At 44.6% G+C, this 16,807-nt stretch overlaps 1 protein-coding gene across 7 annotated transcripts in view; it reads left to right on the top strand.

Annotated features, from left to right (window-relative positions):
- nkain1 (sodium/potassium transporting ATPase interacting 1) overlaps positions 1-16,807 on the top strand; it is an 860,191-nt gene that overhangs the window by 257,894 nt on the left and 585,490 nt on the right. The window contains exon 2 of one of the 7 annotated variants that reach the window (XM_059949379.1): positions 9,537-9,644. The exons of the other annotated variants lie outside the window; for them this stretch is intronic. Within the exon in view, the coding sequence (XP_059805362.1) occupies positions 9,615-9,644 (30 nt within the window). The 5' untranslated portion in view covers positions 9,537-9,614. The remainder of the gene's footprint in view (positions 1-9,536; positions 9,645-16,807) is intronic. 7 annotated transcript variants of the gene reach the window in all.

The raw sequence follows: 16,807 nt of genomic DNA, 5'->3' as shown, positions 1-16,807 counted from the left end.
AATTTTCTCCCCGTAAAGAGAATAGTTCACACGTTTTTCCTTTTACTAGAGCACATGACCATACACTTCCCAACACTGTATTCCATCTGCCACTTCTTTACCCATTCTCCCAATCTGTCTTAAGTCCTTCTGCAGACCCCCTCAACTCTTATACCAGTAGATCTGACTTTATCTCCTCCGTCGCAAACTGCAAGGTGGATTCTATCATATTATGATCACTGGCGCCAAAGGGTTCCTTTACCTTAAGCTCTCTAATCAAATCTGGTTCATTACACAACACTCAATTCAGAATTACCTTTCAGCTTGTGTGCTTTACCACGAGTTGCTCTAAAAAGCCAACTTGGATGCATTCTACTAATTCCCTTCCCTGGGATCCAGCACAAACCTGATTTTCCCAATCTACTTGCATGTTAAAAACCCCCATGACTATTATAGCATTGTCCTTTAGATGTGCCCGTTCTATCTCCTGTTGTAATTTGGATCCCCTATTCTGACTACTATTCAGAATTCCCAGTCTCTTAACTCTATTCACAAGGACTCTACATTTTCTGATCATATGATACCTCTTTCTAAGGATTTGATTCAATTTTTTTACCAACAGAGCCACCCCACCACCTCTGCCTTCCTGCCTATCCTTTCAATACAATGTATATCTTGGATGTTAAGCCCCCAACTATGATCTCCTTTTAGTTACAACTCAATAATGCCCACGTCATACCCGCCAATCTCTAACTGTGCTACAAGATCATCTGCCTTATTCTGTACCCTGTATGCATTCAAATATAACACCTTCAGTCCTATATGCATCACCCTTTTTCAATTTTGCCTCCATGTTACACTTCGCTCAAACCACAGGCTGCAATATTTCCCTATCATCCGCCTGTCCTTCCTCACAGCCTCACTACACAATTCATGGACTTCACTGCCAAAGGCTGCATCCTCAGCCCTATCACTCTGCTTCTCATGCCCCCCGCCAAACCCTTCTCCAACAGCCCGCAAGGATAATGGTCCTCCTCGGGTTCAGGTGCAACCCACCCTTTTTGTCCAGGTCACACCTTTCCCAGAAGAGATCCCAATGATCTGGAAACCCTAGCCTCTGCACCTCCTCCTCAGCCGCTCATTCATCCGCACCATCATCCTACTCAGAATCAGAATCAGGTTTATTATCACCGGCATGTGTCATGAAATTTATCAACTTAGCCACAATAATTCAATGCAATACCTAATATAGAAGAAGAAACAATAATAATAATAAATAAATAAATCGATTTCAGTATATGTATATTGAATAGATTAAAAATCATGCAAAAAGCAGAATAAATATATATTTTAAAAAGTGAGGTAGTGTTCCTTTCCTGACTAGCACGCGATACTACGGGTAATCCAGAGATTACTATCTTAGAGGTCCCGATCTTCAGCCTCTTCCCTCACTCTGTACACTCACTGTGGAGGACCTCTTCCCCCTTTCTATCCATGTCGTTGGTGCCTGTGTGCACCATGACCTCTGGCTGCTCTCCCTCCCTGTTGAGAATCTTCTGCAGTCACTCTGAGCCATTCTAGATCCTCGCACCCGGCTACAGGATCTCCTGTCCCTCCTCTTGACTATTGAATCACCCAACGGTATCACGCTGCCTGACTCTACCCTTCCCTGCTGAGCCTCAGTGTCGGCCACTGGCCTGGCTGCTTCACTTGACAGGCACAATCAAGTCATTGGCTATTGATAAATCACAGTCTGGCTTACAGTTTTATAGATTATTACTATGCCTGTTGGTAAATTGGTTTATTATTGTCCCATGTCCTGAGGTTCAGTGAAAAACATGTAGGTTATTTTATCACATTGGTCATTAGCACTTGACGGTAGTCGTCATCATCATTATGCGCCATGTCGTGTGACATCATCATTGTGTGCCGTGTTTTATGACATCCCCGATCATTATCTTTCCATGACCATGATGTTCTTGGCAATTTTTTCCACAGAAATGGTTTGCTATTGCCTTCTTCTGGTCAGGTAGCCACTATCAATACTCTTCAGGGACTGTCTGCATGGTGTCAGTGGTCACATAACCAGGACTTGTGATGGGCACTGGCTGCTCATACGACCATCCACCACCTCTTCCCATGACTTTGGGTGGCCCCGATCCGGGAGCTAAGCAGGTGCTACACCTTGCCCAAGGGTGACCTGCGGGCTAACGGAGGGATGGAGCACCTCACACCTCCTTTGGTAGAGACGTATCCCTACCCCACCAACCACACTAAGATAGTGCAGGAGAAAAAAAAACAGAATTCAGAACGAAATGTTATAGTTACAAAGAAAGTGCAGTGCAGGGAGACAATACGGTGCAAGGCCATAACAAGGTCAATTGTGTGATCAGGAGCCCTTATCATACCAGGAGGCCATTCTAAGAGCAACAGGATAGTCTGGTGGTATGTGCTTTCAGGCTTTTAATCCTCTGCCCGACATGAAGTGAGAACGTCCAGGATGGGGTCTTTCATTACGCTGGCTTCCTTACCAAGGCAGCGAGAAGTATATACAGAGTCCTTGGGAGGACTATAGTTTCCTGTGTGGATGGAGCTTTGCTCCTCATAACTTACTGCTAAGAATTAAATTACAGAAGACTCGTCACTCCACAGTCCAGTGCATTGCTTCCGCGTGTTACTTATTAATTTACTGAGACATACAGTGTGGAGCAGGCCTTTTGGCTCCTTGAGCCATGCCAACGCACACAGTGCTGGAGGAACTCAGCAGGCCAGGCAGCATCTTTGGGAAAATGTACAGTCTATGTTTCAGGCCGAAAACTTCAAGCCGTACCACCCTGATTTAACCCTGACCTGAACACAGGATAATTTACAAAGATTGATTAACCTACTAACCGGGACATCTTTGGACTGTGAGAGAAGGATACTGGAGCACCCGGAGAAAATGCACGCATTCCATGGGAAGGACATATAGGCTCCTCACAGACGACGTCAGAGCTGAGCTCCGAACTCTGGGAGCTGTGCTAGTGTTGCGACAACCGCTTGGCCACCGTGGCGCAGTAGGAAAGGAACTGAAACTGAAAGCCGGTTTACAAAGGGGCCCTGAGAGAGAAATCAAACCCATTGCAGCCCAGCTTCATACTTCATCTCCTCCTCTCCACACACCCACCTTCTCCCTCATCTGGTTTCACCTATCACCTGCCGGCTTGTACACCTTCTGCCTCACCCCACCTTTTCATCCTGGCTTCCTCTCCTCTTCATTTCCTGTCCTGATTATGGGTCTAGTCCAGGGCTCCCCAACCTGGGGTCCACAAACTCCTTCCTTAATGCCGCTGGTCCAAGGCATAGACAGGTTGGGAACCCTTCGCCTAGGCCCAAAACATTGACTGGTTTTGCATTCCCATAGATGTTGCCTGACCTGCTGAGTTCCTCCAGCACTTTGTGTGTGTTGCTTCAAGAAATAATTTTGAGAAGAGAATGTATCCTGACAAATATCTGACAGTGAGCTTCTTGTAGATTGTAATTCCACTGATGTGCTGACATTCAAAACCCTGAGGTCTTGGTCGGAGCTTACGATAGTATCATTCAAATTGCTGTCTTTGTTTCCATTACATTAGTTCCAACTGTTCTGAGACTGGCTTGAGTTCTGTACATTTTGTTCTCAAGATCATTTTCTCTATACAGCAGAGGGGTGTGAATTGTGGGAGTTTGGTAAATTCTGTTCTGAATAAGCAGGTGCATTGGATCATTCACTGCAATGCTCAGTTGTTGGTGCATCAGATTTAAATTCATCCAACATGTTCTTACCAGCTGTTCCTTGGCAATTGAATATTGTTGATTCCTTACTGAGGGGAGTGAAGAAGGATGTCCACTGATCAGCTGCAAGTTTTAAGACATCTAAGATGTGATTGGATTGGGGAGCATGCCTTATGAGAATAGGTCGACAGAATTTGGCCTTTCCTCCTTGGAGCGATGGAGGATGAGAGGTGACCTGATCGAGGTGTATAAGATGTTGAGAGGCATTGATCATGTGGATAGCCAGAGGCTTTTTCCCAGGGCTGAAATGGCTAACACAAGAAGGCACAGTTTTAAGGTGCTTGGAAGTAAGTACAGAGGGGATATCAGGGGTAAGTTTTTCACATAGAGAGTGGTGGGTGCGTGCGATGCACTGCTGGCGATGGTGGTAGAGGGAGATCCAATAGGGTCTTTTTAAGAGCCTCCTGGATAGGTACATGGGAGCTGAGAGAAATATAAGGCTATGCGGTAGGGGAATTCTAGTCAGTTTCAGAGTAGGTTACGTGGTTGGCACAGCATCGTGGGCCGAAGGGCCTGGAAAGTGCTGTAGATTTCTATATTCTATGTTTTAACGAATCCATTCCAAGGGAGAGGAAGGTACAATATTTGACTGAACATCTATATGTTAGAGAAAGGAAATTGAAAATGAAGTGATTGAGATTTCTCTTACTGAACTTCATGACTCCTGCAGTGTTGTTGCCGATTAACTGGACTCGGAAAACTTGCACTCGTTCCTCAACCACACTTTATTTTGCTCGAGCACACAGAGGGCAGCATGGCCCCTGTCACCTGCACCGTTCCGAAGGCTGAACAGAGAAGTGCTGTTTTTATAAAGGGTTGGCTCACAGTTACAGATATTGAGCAAGTGGTGGCCTTGTGTATTTTCAGCTTCCTGATTTGCACGATCAATTGCCATTCACACTGCAGGTGAACACAGGCGTCTAATTGCCAGACCCCAGGTCCGAGAATGAGGAACGACCTGAGGTTCGGAGATTTAAGCGCTGGGCCAGATTGAAAAGGTCAGGGAAGTGATGGACGGACTGGTACAGTTTGCTGCTCCCCGAGGTTTACTCATCTCTGTTTTGAACCGAGACTCGGGCCTGCCACTAGCAGGCTCCAGAACCGGCTGCAGTGATGACAGGCTTTGTTGCCATGGACACGCCTTTGTGAATGTCGGTTCTGAATGTTACTTGTTTACTTTTATAGTTTGCGCAATTTGTTTTTATTTTGCACTTTGGGTGCTGATGTCTTTTTTATAATGGATTCTATCGGGAGTCTTTGTTTTGTGGCTGCCTGTAAGGAGATGTATCTCAAGGTTGTATATAGTATCTGTACTTTGATAATAAATGTACTTTGAACTTTGAGGTGTTAAAATTCAATAGAAACTACAAGTTGACAACTGAAGATACTGTGAAGTTTTAGCACAGTGGTTGTCCCTTAACTGGTGTGTGTTCCTTGAATCCTTCCGTTAAATCTTTATCTTGTCTCATTAAGCCAAATGGCTCCAGTCCCCTGCTGTGCAAAAGGGAGCTACCGTTGTTCAAAGACCTTTCTTGCCTGGACATTAATTTAACCCTTGCTCTACGGCAACTTCTACGGCAGGAAGTGCATTATGCACATTAGGAGCTCAGATAGTTCATTCTTCTGCTTTTTTTTACACTTCATATTTCAGGACCTGGATGTTGTTGTCAAAGCCCACGCTTGTCGCCCCTCTGTACTACTCTTGAGTAAGTGGTGATGTGCAAGTGAGATCTTCCTGCCTCGCACTGGACCTTCTTTTGGCAGCTCTCCCACAGTGCTGTTGGTAGGATTCAACAAAGCACCAAGCAATTTTGGGAGAGTGAGATGCTACTGACAGAGTTTCAGTTTATAGTCTATATCTCTTCTGTCCTGAGTTTTACTTCCATACTTATCTTTCAGGTAGCGACAATGCATTCTCCTGTTTAATATTTATTGAGTGCGCTCTGCCCTTCTTTCCTCCCATGTCAGGGGATTGAGTTCCAGAGCCATGAGGTGACATTGCAGCTCTATAAAACCCTAGTTAGACCACACTTGGAATATTGTGTTTGCTTCCAGTCACTTCATTGCAGGAAGGATGTAGAATCTTTATTTAGAGATCCAGACCCCCCCAGCTGAACGAACAACCCACCTATTTAACCCTAGACTAATGACAGGACAATTTTCAATGACCAATTAACTTAATAACCGGTACGACTGTGGGAGATAACCAGAGCACCCGGATGTGCAAGGAGGGACAGAGAACGTTGGAATGGAACTCCAAACTCTAACACCCTGAGCTATAAAAGAGTCACGCTAACCGCTGCTCTACTGTGGGACTCTTTAGTGGCTGCAGAGGAGATTTGTTATTTATTTTATTGAGCTACATCATGGAATAGGCCTTTCCTGCCCTTGGAGCCATGCCACCCAAAAATCCTCCAATATAACCCTAGCTTAATTGCAGGACGATTAACAATGACCAACTAACCTACCAACTGGTACGTCTTTGGACTGTGGGAGGGAACTGGAGCACCCAGAGGCAAAATGCAGTCACAGGGAGAACATACAGCAGCCAGAATTGATCCGGGTCACCCGTACTGTAAACCACTAAGCTACCACACCAGGATGCTCCTTAGATTGGAGAACTTGTCTTATGAGGAAAGGTTGAGCAAGCTAGGGCTGTTCTCTTTGGACTGAAGGAGGATTAGGGTGACTTGATAGAGGGTGGGTACAAAATAATAAGAGGCATAGATCGAGTGGATAACCAGAGACTTTTCCCCAGGACAGAAATAGATAACTCAAGGGGACATAACTTAAGGACAACTTAGGGGAAAGTCAGAGATTTTCAGAATCAGAATCAGGTTTATTATCACCGACGTGTGACGTTAAATTTGTTATCTTAGCAGCAGCAGTTCAATGCAAAACATAATCTAGCAGAGAAAAAAATGAATAAATAAAATAAAAATACAACTAGTAAATAAACAAGTAAATCAATTATGTATATTGAACATATTAAAAAAACGTGCAAAAACAGAAATACTCTATGTTAAATAAAAAGTGAGGTAGTGTCCAAAGACTCAATGTCCATTTAGGAATTGGATGGCAGAGGAGTAGTTTACACAGAGAATGAAGGGTTTGTGGAATGCCCTACTAGGTTTATGTTAGAGGCACATATATTAGGGACATTTAAGAAACTCTTAGATGGGCACATGGATGATAGGAAAATGGAGAGCTATGTAAGAGGGAAAGGTTAGATTTGAGCAGGTTAAAAGATCAAGACAACATCATGATTCCGAGAGTGAAGGGGTTAACATATGAAGAGCGTTTGGCAGCTTTGGGCCTGTACTCACTGGAATTTAGAAGACTGCGTGCTGATCTCACTGTATCCCGTTGAATGTTGAAAGGACTAGATAGGGTGGATGTGGAGACGATGTTTCTTGTGAACTGGAGGGCACAGCCTCAAAGCTGAGGGGCGACCTTTTAGAACAGAGGTAAGGAGGGGTTTTTGTTAGCCAGAGAGTGGTGAATCTGTGGAATGCTCTGCCACAGACTGCAGTGGAGGCCAAGACTGGCTATTTTTAAGGCGGAAGTTGATTGTTTCTTGATCAGTAAGGGCATCAAAGGATGTGGCGAGAAGGCAGGAGTATGGGGTTGAGTGGGATCGGGGATCAGCCATGATGGAATGGTGGAGCAGACTCGATGGGCTGAATGGCCCAATTCTACTTCAATATCTTATGGTCTTAAGGGCCGTAAAGCCTGTGCTGTGGTGTTCTATGTTTTATGTCAAAACTGCATGGTTGGTAGGTTAATTAGCCATTGTAAATAGCCCCTGCTTTGTAGACAAGTGGTGAATTTGGTGGGAATAGAGGGAAACTTTGGAAGAATACAGTGGTTTGGAATTGGATAAATGAGTACTTGATTGCTAGTACAGACTTGCTAGGCCAAAAAGCATGGTTACATACTGTATCTCTCTGTGACTTCATAAAGCTCTGGTTAGACCACATCTAGAGGTAGAAGTTTATAAGATTATGAGTGGTTAGGCCTGTCCTCTTCTCATTTCTACCATCAGAAAGGAGATACAGAAGCCTGAAGGCACTCACTCAGCAATTCAGAAATAGCTTCTTCCCCTCTGCCATCCGATTTCTGAATGGACTCTGAACCCATAAACACTAACTCACTACTTCTTAAAATTTCTATTTTTGCACTATTTATTTCATTTAACTTTTAATACATTTATATATTTACTGAAATTCACATTTTTTCTCTACTATTATGTATTGCATTGTAGATGCAAAGTTAACAAATCTCACGACATACGCCGGTGATATTATAGCTGATTCTTTTCCCCAAGGTCAGAATGTTTAACAGTCGGGGGTGGGGGGGTTGCATTTAAGGTGAGGGGGTGGGGTGGGGTAAGTTCAAAGGGGACGAATAGTATGTTTTTTACACAAAGAGTGGTGGATGCCTGGAATGCACTACGGCAGTGGAACAACATACGATAGCAGTATTAACTCTCTGACGGGCATGTGAGTGTGCAGCGAATGGTTCACTATGCTCCTGGTGTAGGCAGAAGGGATTAATTTAGATAGATGCTTAATTGCTGGTTTAATTAGTTCAGCACAACCCCATGGGCCCAAGAGCCTGTTTTTGTGCTGTACGGTTCTGTGTTCTATAAAGAAAGGCTAAGGCATATGGTACATGGACAGGAGAGGTTTACAGGGTTATGGGGCAATTGGGACCAACTCAGATAGGTGTCTTGGTCAGCAGGGACGCTGGGCCAAAGCGCCTGTTTCGGTGTTGTATTTCTCTCTGTCTTTAGGTCTGTGCACAGATTATAAACAGTCACCAGAAGTCCTTGTTAGATTTATACCTGTTAAAACCAGCAATGACTAGTACCCGCTTAGATTATAAAAGAACCGAGAGAACACAAAGGGACTTGGGACTCCTTGTGCAGATCACCCCAACTTGCAGGTAGAGTCGGTGGTGAGGAAGGCAAATGCAATGTCAGCATTCGTTTCAAGAGATCTAGAATATAAGAGCAAGGGTATGACGCTGAGGCTTTATAAGGTGCTGACATTGCATTCGCCTTGAGTATCGTGAATAGTTCTGGGCCCCTCATTTAAAAGACGTGCTGGCGTTAGAGAGGGTTCAGAGGAGGTCTGCAAAGATTTTCTGGGAACGAAGGGGTTAGCATACGAGGGAAGTTTGACAGCTCCCTGTCTGTACTCTCTGGAATTTGGAAGGATGAGGGTTATTGAAACCTTTTGCTGAAAGGCCTAGACAGAGTAGATGTGAAAAGGCTGGTCCCATAGTGGGGGAGTGTTGGACAAGAGGGTATAGCTTCAGGATAGAGGGGCGTCCATTTCAAACAGAGATGCGGAGAAATTCCTTTATAGCCAGACGGTGGTGAATTTGTGGAATTTATCATCACGGGCAGCTGTGGAGGCGAGATCGTTGGGTGCATTTAAGGCAGAGCTTGGTAAGTTCTTGATTGGACATGGCATCAAAGGTTGCGGGGAGAAGGCTGAGGAGTGGAACTGACGAGGGTTAAAAAAGATCGGCCATGATTGAATGGTGGGGCAGACTTGATGGACCAGAAAGCCTCATTCTGCTCCTATGTCGTGTAGTCTTACGATTGGTTTACAGGCAGCCTGGTAGGCATAGTTGATCTTAAAATTCTCATGTGAATTTTTCAGTCAGTTGAGGTAGTGCTTCTGAAATAGATTACTTCTTCACCACACCGGTTAATTCCACATTTATTGTTACAGACATCCCACCTCTCCCGGAAGTTCCGGGAGTCTCCCACATATTGACAGCAGCTCCCTGATGTCCGCAAATTGTATACGATGTCCCGGAAATTGATTTTTTTCGAGAGGGTGAGTGAGAGGGAGCTCTTGGTCTCTCTTCATGCTAAGTAGACCTATCAGTTTTCTCTGTGGGCGGGCTTTACAGTCGACCTCAAAAATAATGACAGTGTTGCTCACTGCACTGTTTACAACGGTGACTTTTCTATTGCCCGTGGTGGGTTAAAATGTAAAAGACATGTTGAGGTGAGTTTAACAGGTGTCATTCGTTCATTAGCATAGCTAACGTTATTTAAACTAGCTGGCTAGCTGCTAAGGAGCTACTCTATTGATGTCCTGCGTGATGAGGCCAAACTCCCTGTAGACCTGCTTAAAGTTGTAATAGATTAAAAGAACGACTCCATGACAATATAAATACATATTTTAATGTCACATTTTCTGCATAAACCCAACTCGGTGTACAGATTAGACAAAATCACAAACAAAGTATTACATGCACCCTTGGAGGTCAACTGGGAAAGGGGGTGGAATACGGGGTTGTGGAGGGTGGGGTGCTACCTCCCTGAAATGAGTTTTTGCAGGGTGTTGTTAGATCATTATTGTAGGAGCTAAATATCTATTTTGTGTTGCGTGTTTAGTACGGGCAATTTATCGCGTGGGTTGGGGTGCTGTTGAGGTGAAGGGTGTAGTTACGTATTAACACTCTGTCTTGGGGTCAGTTTAATCTGGTTAGAGCAGGGGGGTAGGCTGGGGGAGTAATTGATCGTTAACACTTAAGAACGTTAAATATGCTTTACGCTTATCGGAATGTTTAAATACGCTTAAATACACATAGACCACTTTGTTATATTGTTAGCTTTAGTTTCTAATCGTTACAAGATTGTTTGTCGTTGCTGGCTTCTTAATAAAGGATCGAAGATACTCTTTTGAACTTTGAAACTTCTCTATTTCGGAGTGTGTCATACATTGTTAACCCCCCCCCGTTTCATCTCTGAGCAGTTCTGGTTCATTTTCCAGTAACCACTACAATCATGGAGGTCCTGGGGTTTGAAAGGAGAAACTAGTTCCTCTGGTCTAGGCATTCAGAAGCCAAGTAGTCTGAACTAAAAGTTTGACCGCGAAGACCAGGACGATGTTAATTGGCGTGGCAGAGTTGGTAATTAGATTGTTTCCTGTTCTGAGGAGTTCAATGAACGGGATGGGCCTATAGTCACTAAAAGATTTTAAGAATGAGAGTTTGCCCTTGAAGTGAAAAGCATCTCTTTACTGAAGAATGCATGTACCCGGAATTGTCTTTGCCAGAGGTTGGGCTGCTCGGTCATTGAGAATATTCTAGGCTAAGATGGACAGGTTTCTGTACAAAGGGAATCAGGTGGGATTTTGGTTGAGGTGGAAGATGTCCTTTTTGAATGGCTTGTCAGGCTCACAGGATCCAGTAGTGAAGTCAGTCTCAGGTGCCAGTGACTGAAATCATGCCGGTAATAGAAACACCGGAATTTTTTTTTGTCTATATCCTATATAAATGAAAGTAATCATAACTGGTTATTGATTTGGTTCTTGTCATAAAGTATTCTCAATGGACCAATATTGTTGCAAGTATCTTTTATACACACTGCAATACATGAGAGACTTAAGATTCGTTAAAATTCAGATCTTGCTTTCCCTTCTGATTAAAGATAGATACGCAGGAATTCCCTGTGGCTAAACATTTTAATTTTGGCTCCCATTCCTATTCCGACCATGGCCTCCTCTTCTACCATGATGAAGCCTCCCTCAGGGTGGAGGATTATATTCCGTCTGGGTAGCCTCCAACCTGATGGCATGATTTCTCCTTCTGGTCACTTTTTCCCCATCCTGCCCCTCTTCTAATCCCTACTCCGGTCTTTCACTTCTCACCTGCCTATCACTTTTGAATGTTGAAAGGCCTAGACAGAGTAGGCCTTCACTTTCTCCAGCAGCCCACTCTCCTCTCGTACCAGATTCCCTCCTTTCCAGCCTGTACATTTTCCACCCGCCTATTGCCTCCTTCCCCTCCTGCCCCTCTTTATTCTGGCATCTTATCCCTTCCTCTTCAGCCCTGAGGAAGGGTCTCGGCCTGAAAAGTCCATTTCCGCAGATGCTGCCTGGCCTGCTGAGTTCCTCCAGCATCTTGCGTGTGTTGCACAAAGTTAAGTTAACCTCTTCCACTCTGGCTTGTTTTGCAGGATGACCTAGTAAAATTCAGCTTAATCCAGACTGTAATGGGACAACGTTTGATCTTCAGGAGGTACCGTAGTGTCAGAGATAGCTGTTTTACTAAGCTGCCAAAAACCTGGACCAGTGAAGTGCGAGGTATAACTTCAAAATCTAATCCGAAGTAGCTGTCGAGTTTCACTTCAGTCAATTAAATAATCCGGAATAAAAATCAAAGTTCAAAGCAAATTTTATTATCAGAGTACGCATACAGCCCTGAGATTCAGCAAATCTGTAAAATAGGAACTACAACAGGACCAATGAAAGATCAACCAGAGTGCAAATATGCAAATATAAATAAATAGCGATAAATAATGAGAACATGAGATAAAGAGTCCTTAAAGTGAGATCACTGGTTGGGGGATTGTTTATATTTTTTCACAGATGCTGACTGGCCTGCTGAGTTCCTCCAGCATTTGTGTGAGTGAGTGTGTGTGTCTGTTGCTTTAGATACAGATTTTTTTCCCACATATGCTGCCTTTTTGGTTAAAAAAAATCCATTTGAACCAAGCAGTTAGTAGCAAGCAGTGAGGTGCCATGCTTGAACTCCATCTTTGCTTTGATATAATAATCTGAAGCAATCTCTGACAATCACCTTTCACGTTGTATTGTACTCAGCTGTGGACAAGTTAATTGTCTCGGGATGTTCCACACCCTCTGCACCTCTGCAATGAGATCATTAGATTGATCTTCACTCTTTATTCCTAGCTCATCCTTCGGAAAAAATTGGTGTGGAAATTAATTTTTAATTGGTCCTTTTTGCCTGAAATCAGATGAATTGAAACCAAAACCCTGGAACAGCTTCTGACCTTTCACAGCGTCAAACTTTTCCCGTCGCTGACAAATGTTTTTTTTTTGTTTCGTAACAGATCAAGTTATAATTCAGTGGGTCTTTAGTTTTGATGTGTTAATGAAGGTGATGCATGCTGTTGAAAGAAAAGCTTTGAGCCCCGCGGAAACTGCCAGAGCCCAGCTGGCTGTGTAGCAACGACAATGGCGTAAGGTTGTCACACTGCGTGGTTTCTGGCATGTTAAAAAGCACACACACACACACACTCACACAATCCCGCCCTGTGAATTAAGAGATCTTTCACGTTCATCATACAAAGCTGTGCCGTGGAAGTTTTCGCTTTCCTGTTGTACACGGTTTGTGACTACTGAGCAATCACGGGAGGATGCAGAGCCAACAACCTGTCTCTTAATGTGAACAAAACAAAAGAGATGGTTGTAGACTTCAGGAGGGCACGGAGCGACCACTCCCCGCTGAACATCGACGGCTCCTCGGTAGAGATCGCAAAGAGCACCCAAATTTCCTGGTGCTCACCTGACGGAGAATCTCACCTGGTCCCTCAACACCAGCTCTATCGCAAAGAAAGCCCAGCTGCGTCTCTACTTTTTGCGAAGGCTAAGGAAAGTCCATCTCCCACCCCCCCATCCTCATCATATTCTACAGGGGTTGTATTGAGAGCATCCTGAGCAGCTGCATCACTGACTGATTTGGAAACTGCACCATCTGGGATCGCAAGACCCTGCAGCGGATAGTGAGGTCAGCTGAGAAGATCAAAGTTGACTTGACTTGACTTGATGTAGGCCATGCGCAGTTGAAATTGGCATCATGACCAGCACAGACATGGACCCCCTATGGATTACAAGGAGGAGATGTTTGCTGTCTTGAGGCAAGTCAGGTTGGATAACTCCATAGGGCCTGATAAGGTGTTCCCTCAGACTCTGTGGAGGAGGGGCATGCAGAAATTGCCAGGGCCCTACCTGGGATACTTAAACCATCCATAGTGACAAAGGATTGGAGGATAACCAATGTTGTTCTGCTGTTCAAGAAAGGCTCGAGAAATAAACCAGGAAATTATAGGCCGGAGAGCCTGACATCAGTAGTGGGCAAGTTATTGGAAGGTATTGTGAGAGACCGGATATTTGGATAGACATGGACTGATTAAGGATAATGGCTTTATGTATGATAGGTCATGTTTACCCACTCTTTGAGAAAGCTCCCAGGAAAGTTGATAAAGGCAAAGAAGTGGATGTTGTCTGCATGGGCTTCAGCAAGGCATTTGACAAAGGATCACATGGGAGGTTGGTCAAGAAGGCTTAGTTGCTTGGCATTCAAGATGAGGTAGTAAATTGGATCAAACATTGGCTTTGTGGGAGAAGCTGGAGCGTGGTTGTAGATGGTTGCTTCTCTGACTGGAAGTGGTGTGCTGCAGGGTTCGGTGCTGGGTATGTTGTCGTTTGTCATCTGTATCAACGATCTTGATGATAATGTGGTTCACTGGATCAGCTAATTTGTGGACGAAACCGTGATTGGGGGTGTAGGGGACAGCGAGGGAGGCAATCGTGGCTTGCAGAGGGATCGCGTGTCGGTTAGAAAAGTGGGCTGAAAGTGGCAGATGGAATTTAATGCAGAGAAGTGCAAAGTGTTGCACTTCAGGAGGATCAACCAGGGTAGGTCCTACACAGTGAACGGTCGGGCACTGAGGAGTGCAGTGGAACAAAGGCATCTAAGAGTACAGGTCCACAATTTGTTGTAAGTGGCATCACGGGTAGATAGGGTCATAAAGAAAACTTGGCACCGCGGTCTTCATGAATCAATATATTGAGTACAGGAGATGGGATGTTGCATTGACGTTGTATAAGTTGTTGGGTGAAGCCTAATTTGGAGTATTGCATGCAGTTTTGGTCACCAACCTACGGGAAAGATGTAAATAAGGTTGAAAGAGTACAGGGAGAATTCACAAGGATGTTGCCGGGTCTGGAAGATCTGAGTTATAAGGAAGTACTGAGTAAGTTAGGACTTTATTCCTCGGATTGTAATTGATTTCATGGAGGTGTACAAAATGATGAGGGGTGTAGATAGGGTAAATGCAAGCAGGCTTTTTCCACTGAGGTTGGTTGGGACTACAACCAGAGGTCATGGGTTAAGGGTGAAAGGTGAAAAGTTGCAGGGGAACATGATGGGGAGCTTCTTCACTCCGAGGCTCGTGAGAGTGTGGAACGAGCTGCCTGCGAACGTGGTGCAGCCAGGGCTCGTTTTCAACACTTAAGGGGCTTTTGGATAGGTGCATGGCTGGTGGGGGCGTGAAGGGCTATGGTCTTGGTGAATGTCGATGGGAGTAGGCAGTTTAAGTGGTTTGGGCACGGACTAGATGGGCTGAAGGGACTGTCTCTGTGCTGTACTCTGTAGGGTTTCTCTACTGTAGTGATTAGGGTTGTGTCAGATGATTCAAGAATTCTGGTAGTGGGATCAGCTTCTCCCTGTGAGCATCATCTGTTTGGAGGGACGGTGATGGTGATGGCATTACTCTCCAGGTTTCTCCTTTTTTAATTATTTCTTTAGCCAGAGAGCGGTGGAACTCATAGCCACAGGTGGCTGAGAAGGCCAAGACAATGGGTATACTTAAGACAGAGGTTGATAGATTCTTTATTAGTCAGGGCATGAAGGGTTACAAAGAGAAGGCGGGAAATTAGGGCTGAGAGGAAAATTGGATCAGCCATGATGAAATGGCGGAGCCAACTCAATGGGCCAAATAGCCTAATTCTCTTCCTATAAGATATAACCTAGAAGTCTACAGCACATTACAGGCCCTTCAGTCTACAATGTTGTGCTGACCATGTAATATACTCTAGAAACTGCCTAGAATTTCCCTACCACGTAGCCCTCTATCTTTCTGAGCTCCATGTACCTATCTAAGAGTATCTTAAAAGAATGTATTGTATCCACTCCCACCACCATTGCTGGCAGTGCATTCCATGCACCCACCACTCTCTCTGTGTGAAAAACTTACCTCTGACATCTCCCCTGTACCTACTTCCAAGCACCTTAAAACTATGTCCCCTCATGCTAGCCATTTCAGCCCTGGGAAAAAGCCTCTGACTAGCCACATGATCAACGCCTCTCATAATCTGATACACCTCTATCAGGTCACCTCTCATCCTCCGTCGCTCCAAGGAGAAAAGGCTGAGTTCACTCAACCTATTCTCATAAGGTACGCCCTCCAACCCAGGCAACATCCTTGTAAATCTCCTCTGCACTATATCTCCTGGTCTTATGGTTGTGTGGTAAAAGAACTCCCACAGTGTTGTTAAGTAGATATTGGCAGGATTTTGACTCTCTGACGTAAAAAAAAGATGGAGTATTTATTAACCAGATCACTAAAAACCCAACTTGTCCTGTTTTTGTTATGTAAATCTTGCGTATAAAGCACCTTGCTGATGTTGTGTTTGTGCCTGAGTTCACCCACACACGGGGCTGATCTTCTTGTTGTTTGTACCAGCTCTGAACCACTGGCTGAAATAGGATCAGAATGTGAGTCCCAGCCTTTGTTTTCCAGTCAGGAAAACAAGGAGAAAGCTGCAGAGCCAGGCACGAGCCAGCTGTGCGACTCAAAGGCTGGTCTCCGGACCGCTACTTGTGTGTTTCTTCTGAGTTCATGCTGAGTCTTCATGTGCTGTCCTGGGGAACTCACTGAACTCACTCCCCAACGTGCGCTGTCACAATGAAACAATCTTGAGCCACTCCACAACATGGGCAAGACCCCTTCACAACTCACAGTGCATCTCCCTCAATTTGCAACACCCGCGTCCATCTCCTTCCCCTCGTTTCTGCAGTTACTGTCTTTCTAAATTTAATGAAATCCACACTTTCTGCACCATATAAGTTTGAATGTCTGAATTATACTGTTACCCTTTAGGAATTCTGTCAGTTTTCATTACTCTCCTATTCAATTGATGTCTAAGACATAATTTCCTATCCTGCATAGAGGGTAAAAACAATGAACATTTAGTCTGCTGGTCCTGGAGTCGGGAATTCGGGCAAGCAGCACGGTGTGTTGTAACATCAAGACAGCAAGCTGTTTTTCTCCCCTCTCGCTGTGGTAGAAGCATAGAAAACCTACAGCACAATACAGGTCCTTCAGCCCACAAAGCCGTGCTGAACATGTCCCTACCTTAGAAATTACTAGGCTTACCTATAGCCCTCTATTTTCCTAAGC

Source organism: Hypanus sabinus, chromosome 24 (assembly GCF_030144855.1).
Source record: "Hypanus sabinus isolate sHypSab1 chromosome 24, sHypSab1.hap1, whole genome shotgun sequence".
Taxonomy (NCBI): Eukaryota; Metazoa; Chordata; class Chondrichthyes; order Myliobatiformes; family Dasyatidae; genus Hypanus; species Hypanus sabinus.
Note: the sequence above shows the minus strand (reverse complement) of the source record. Positions and strands in the feature narration are given on the sequence as shown.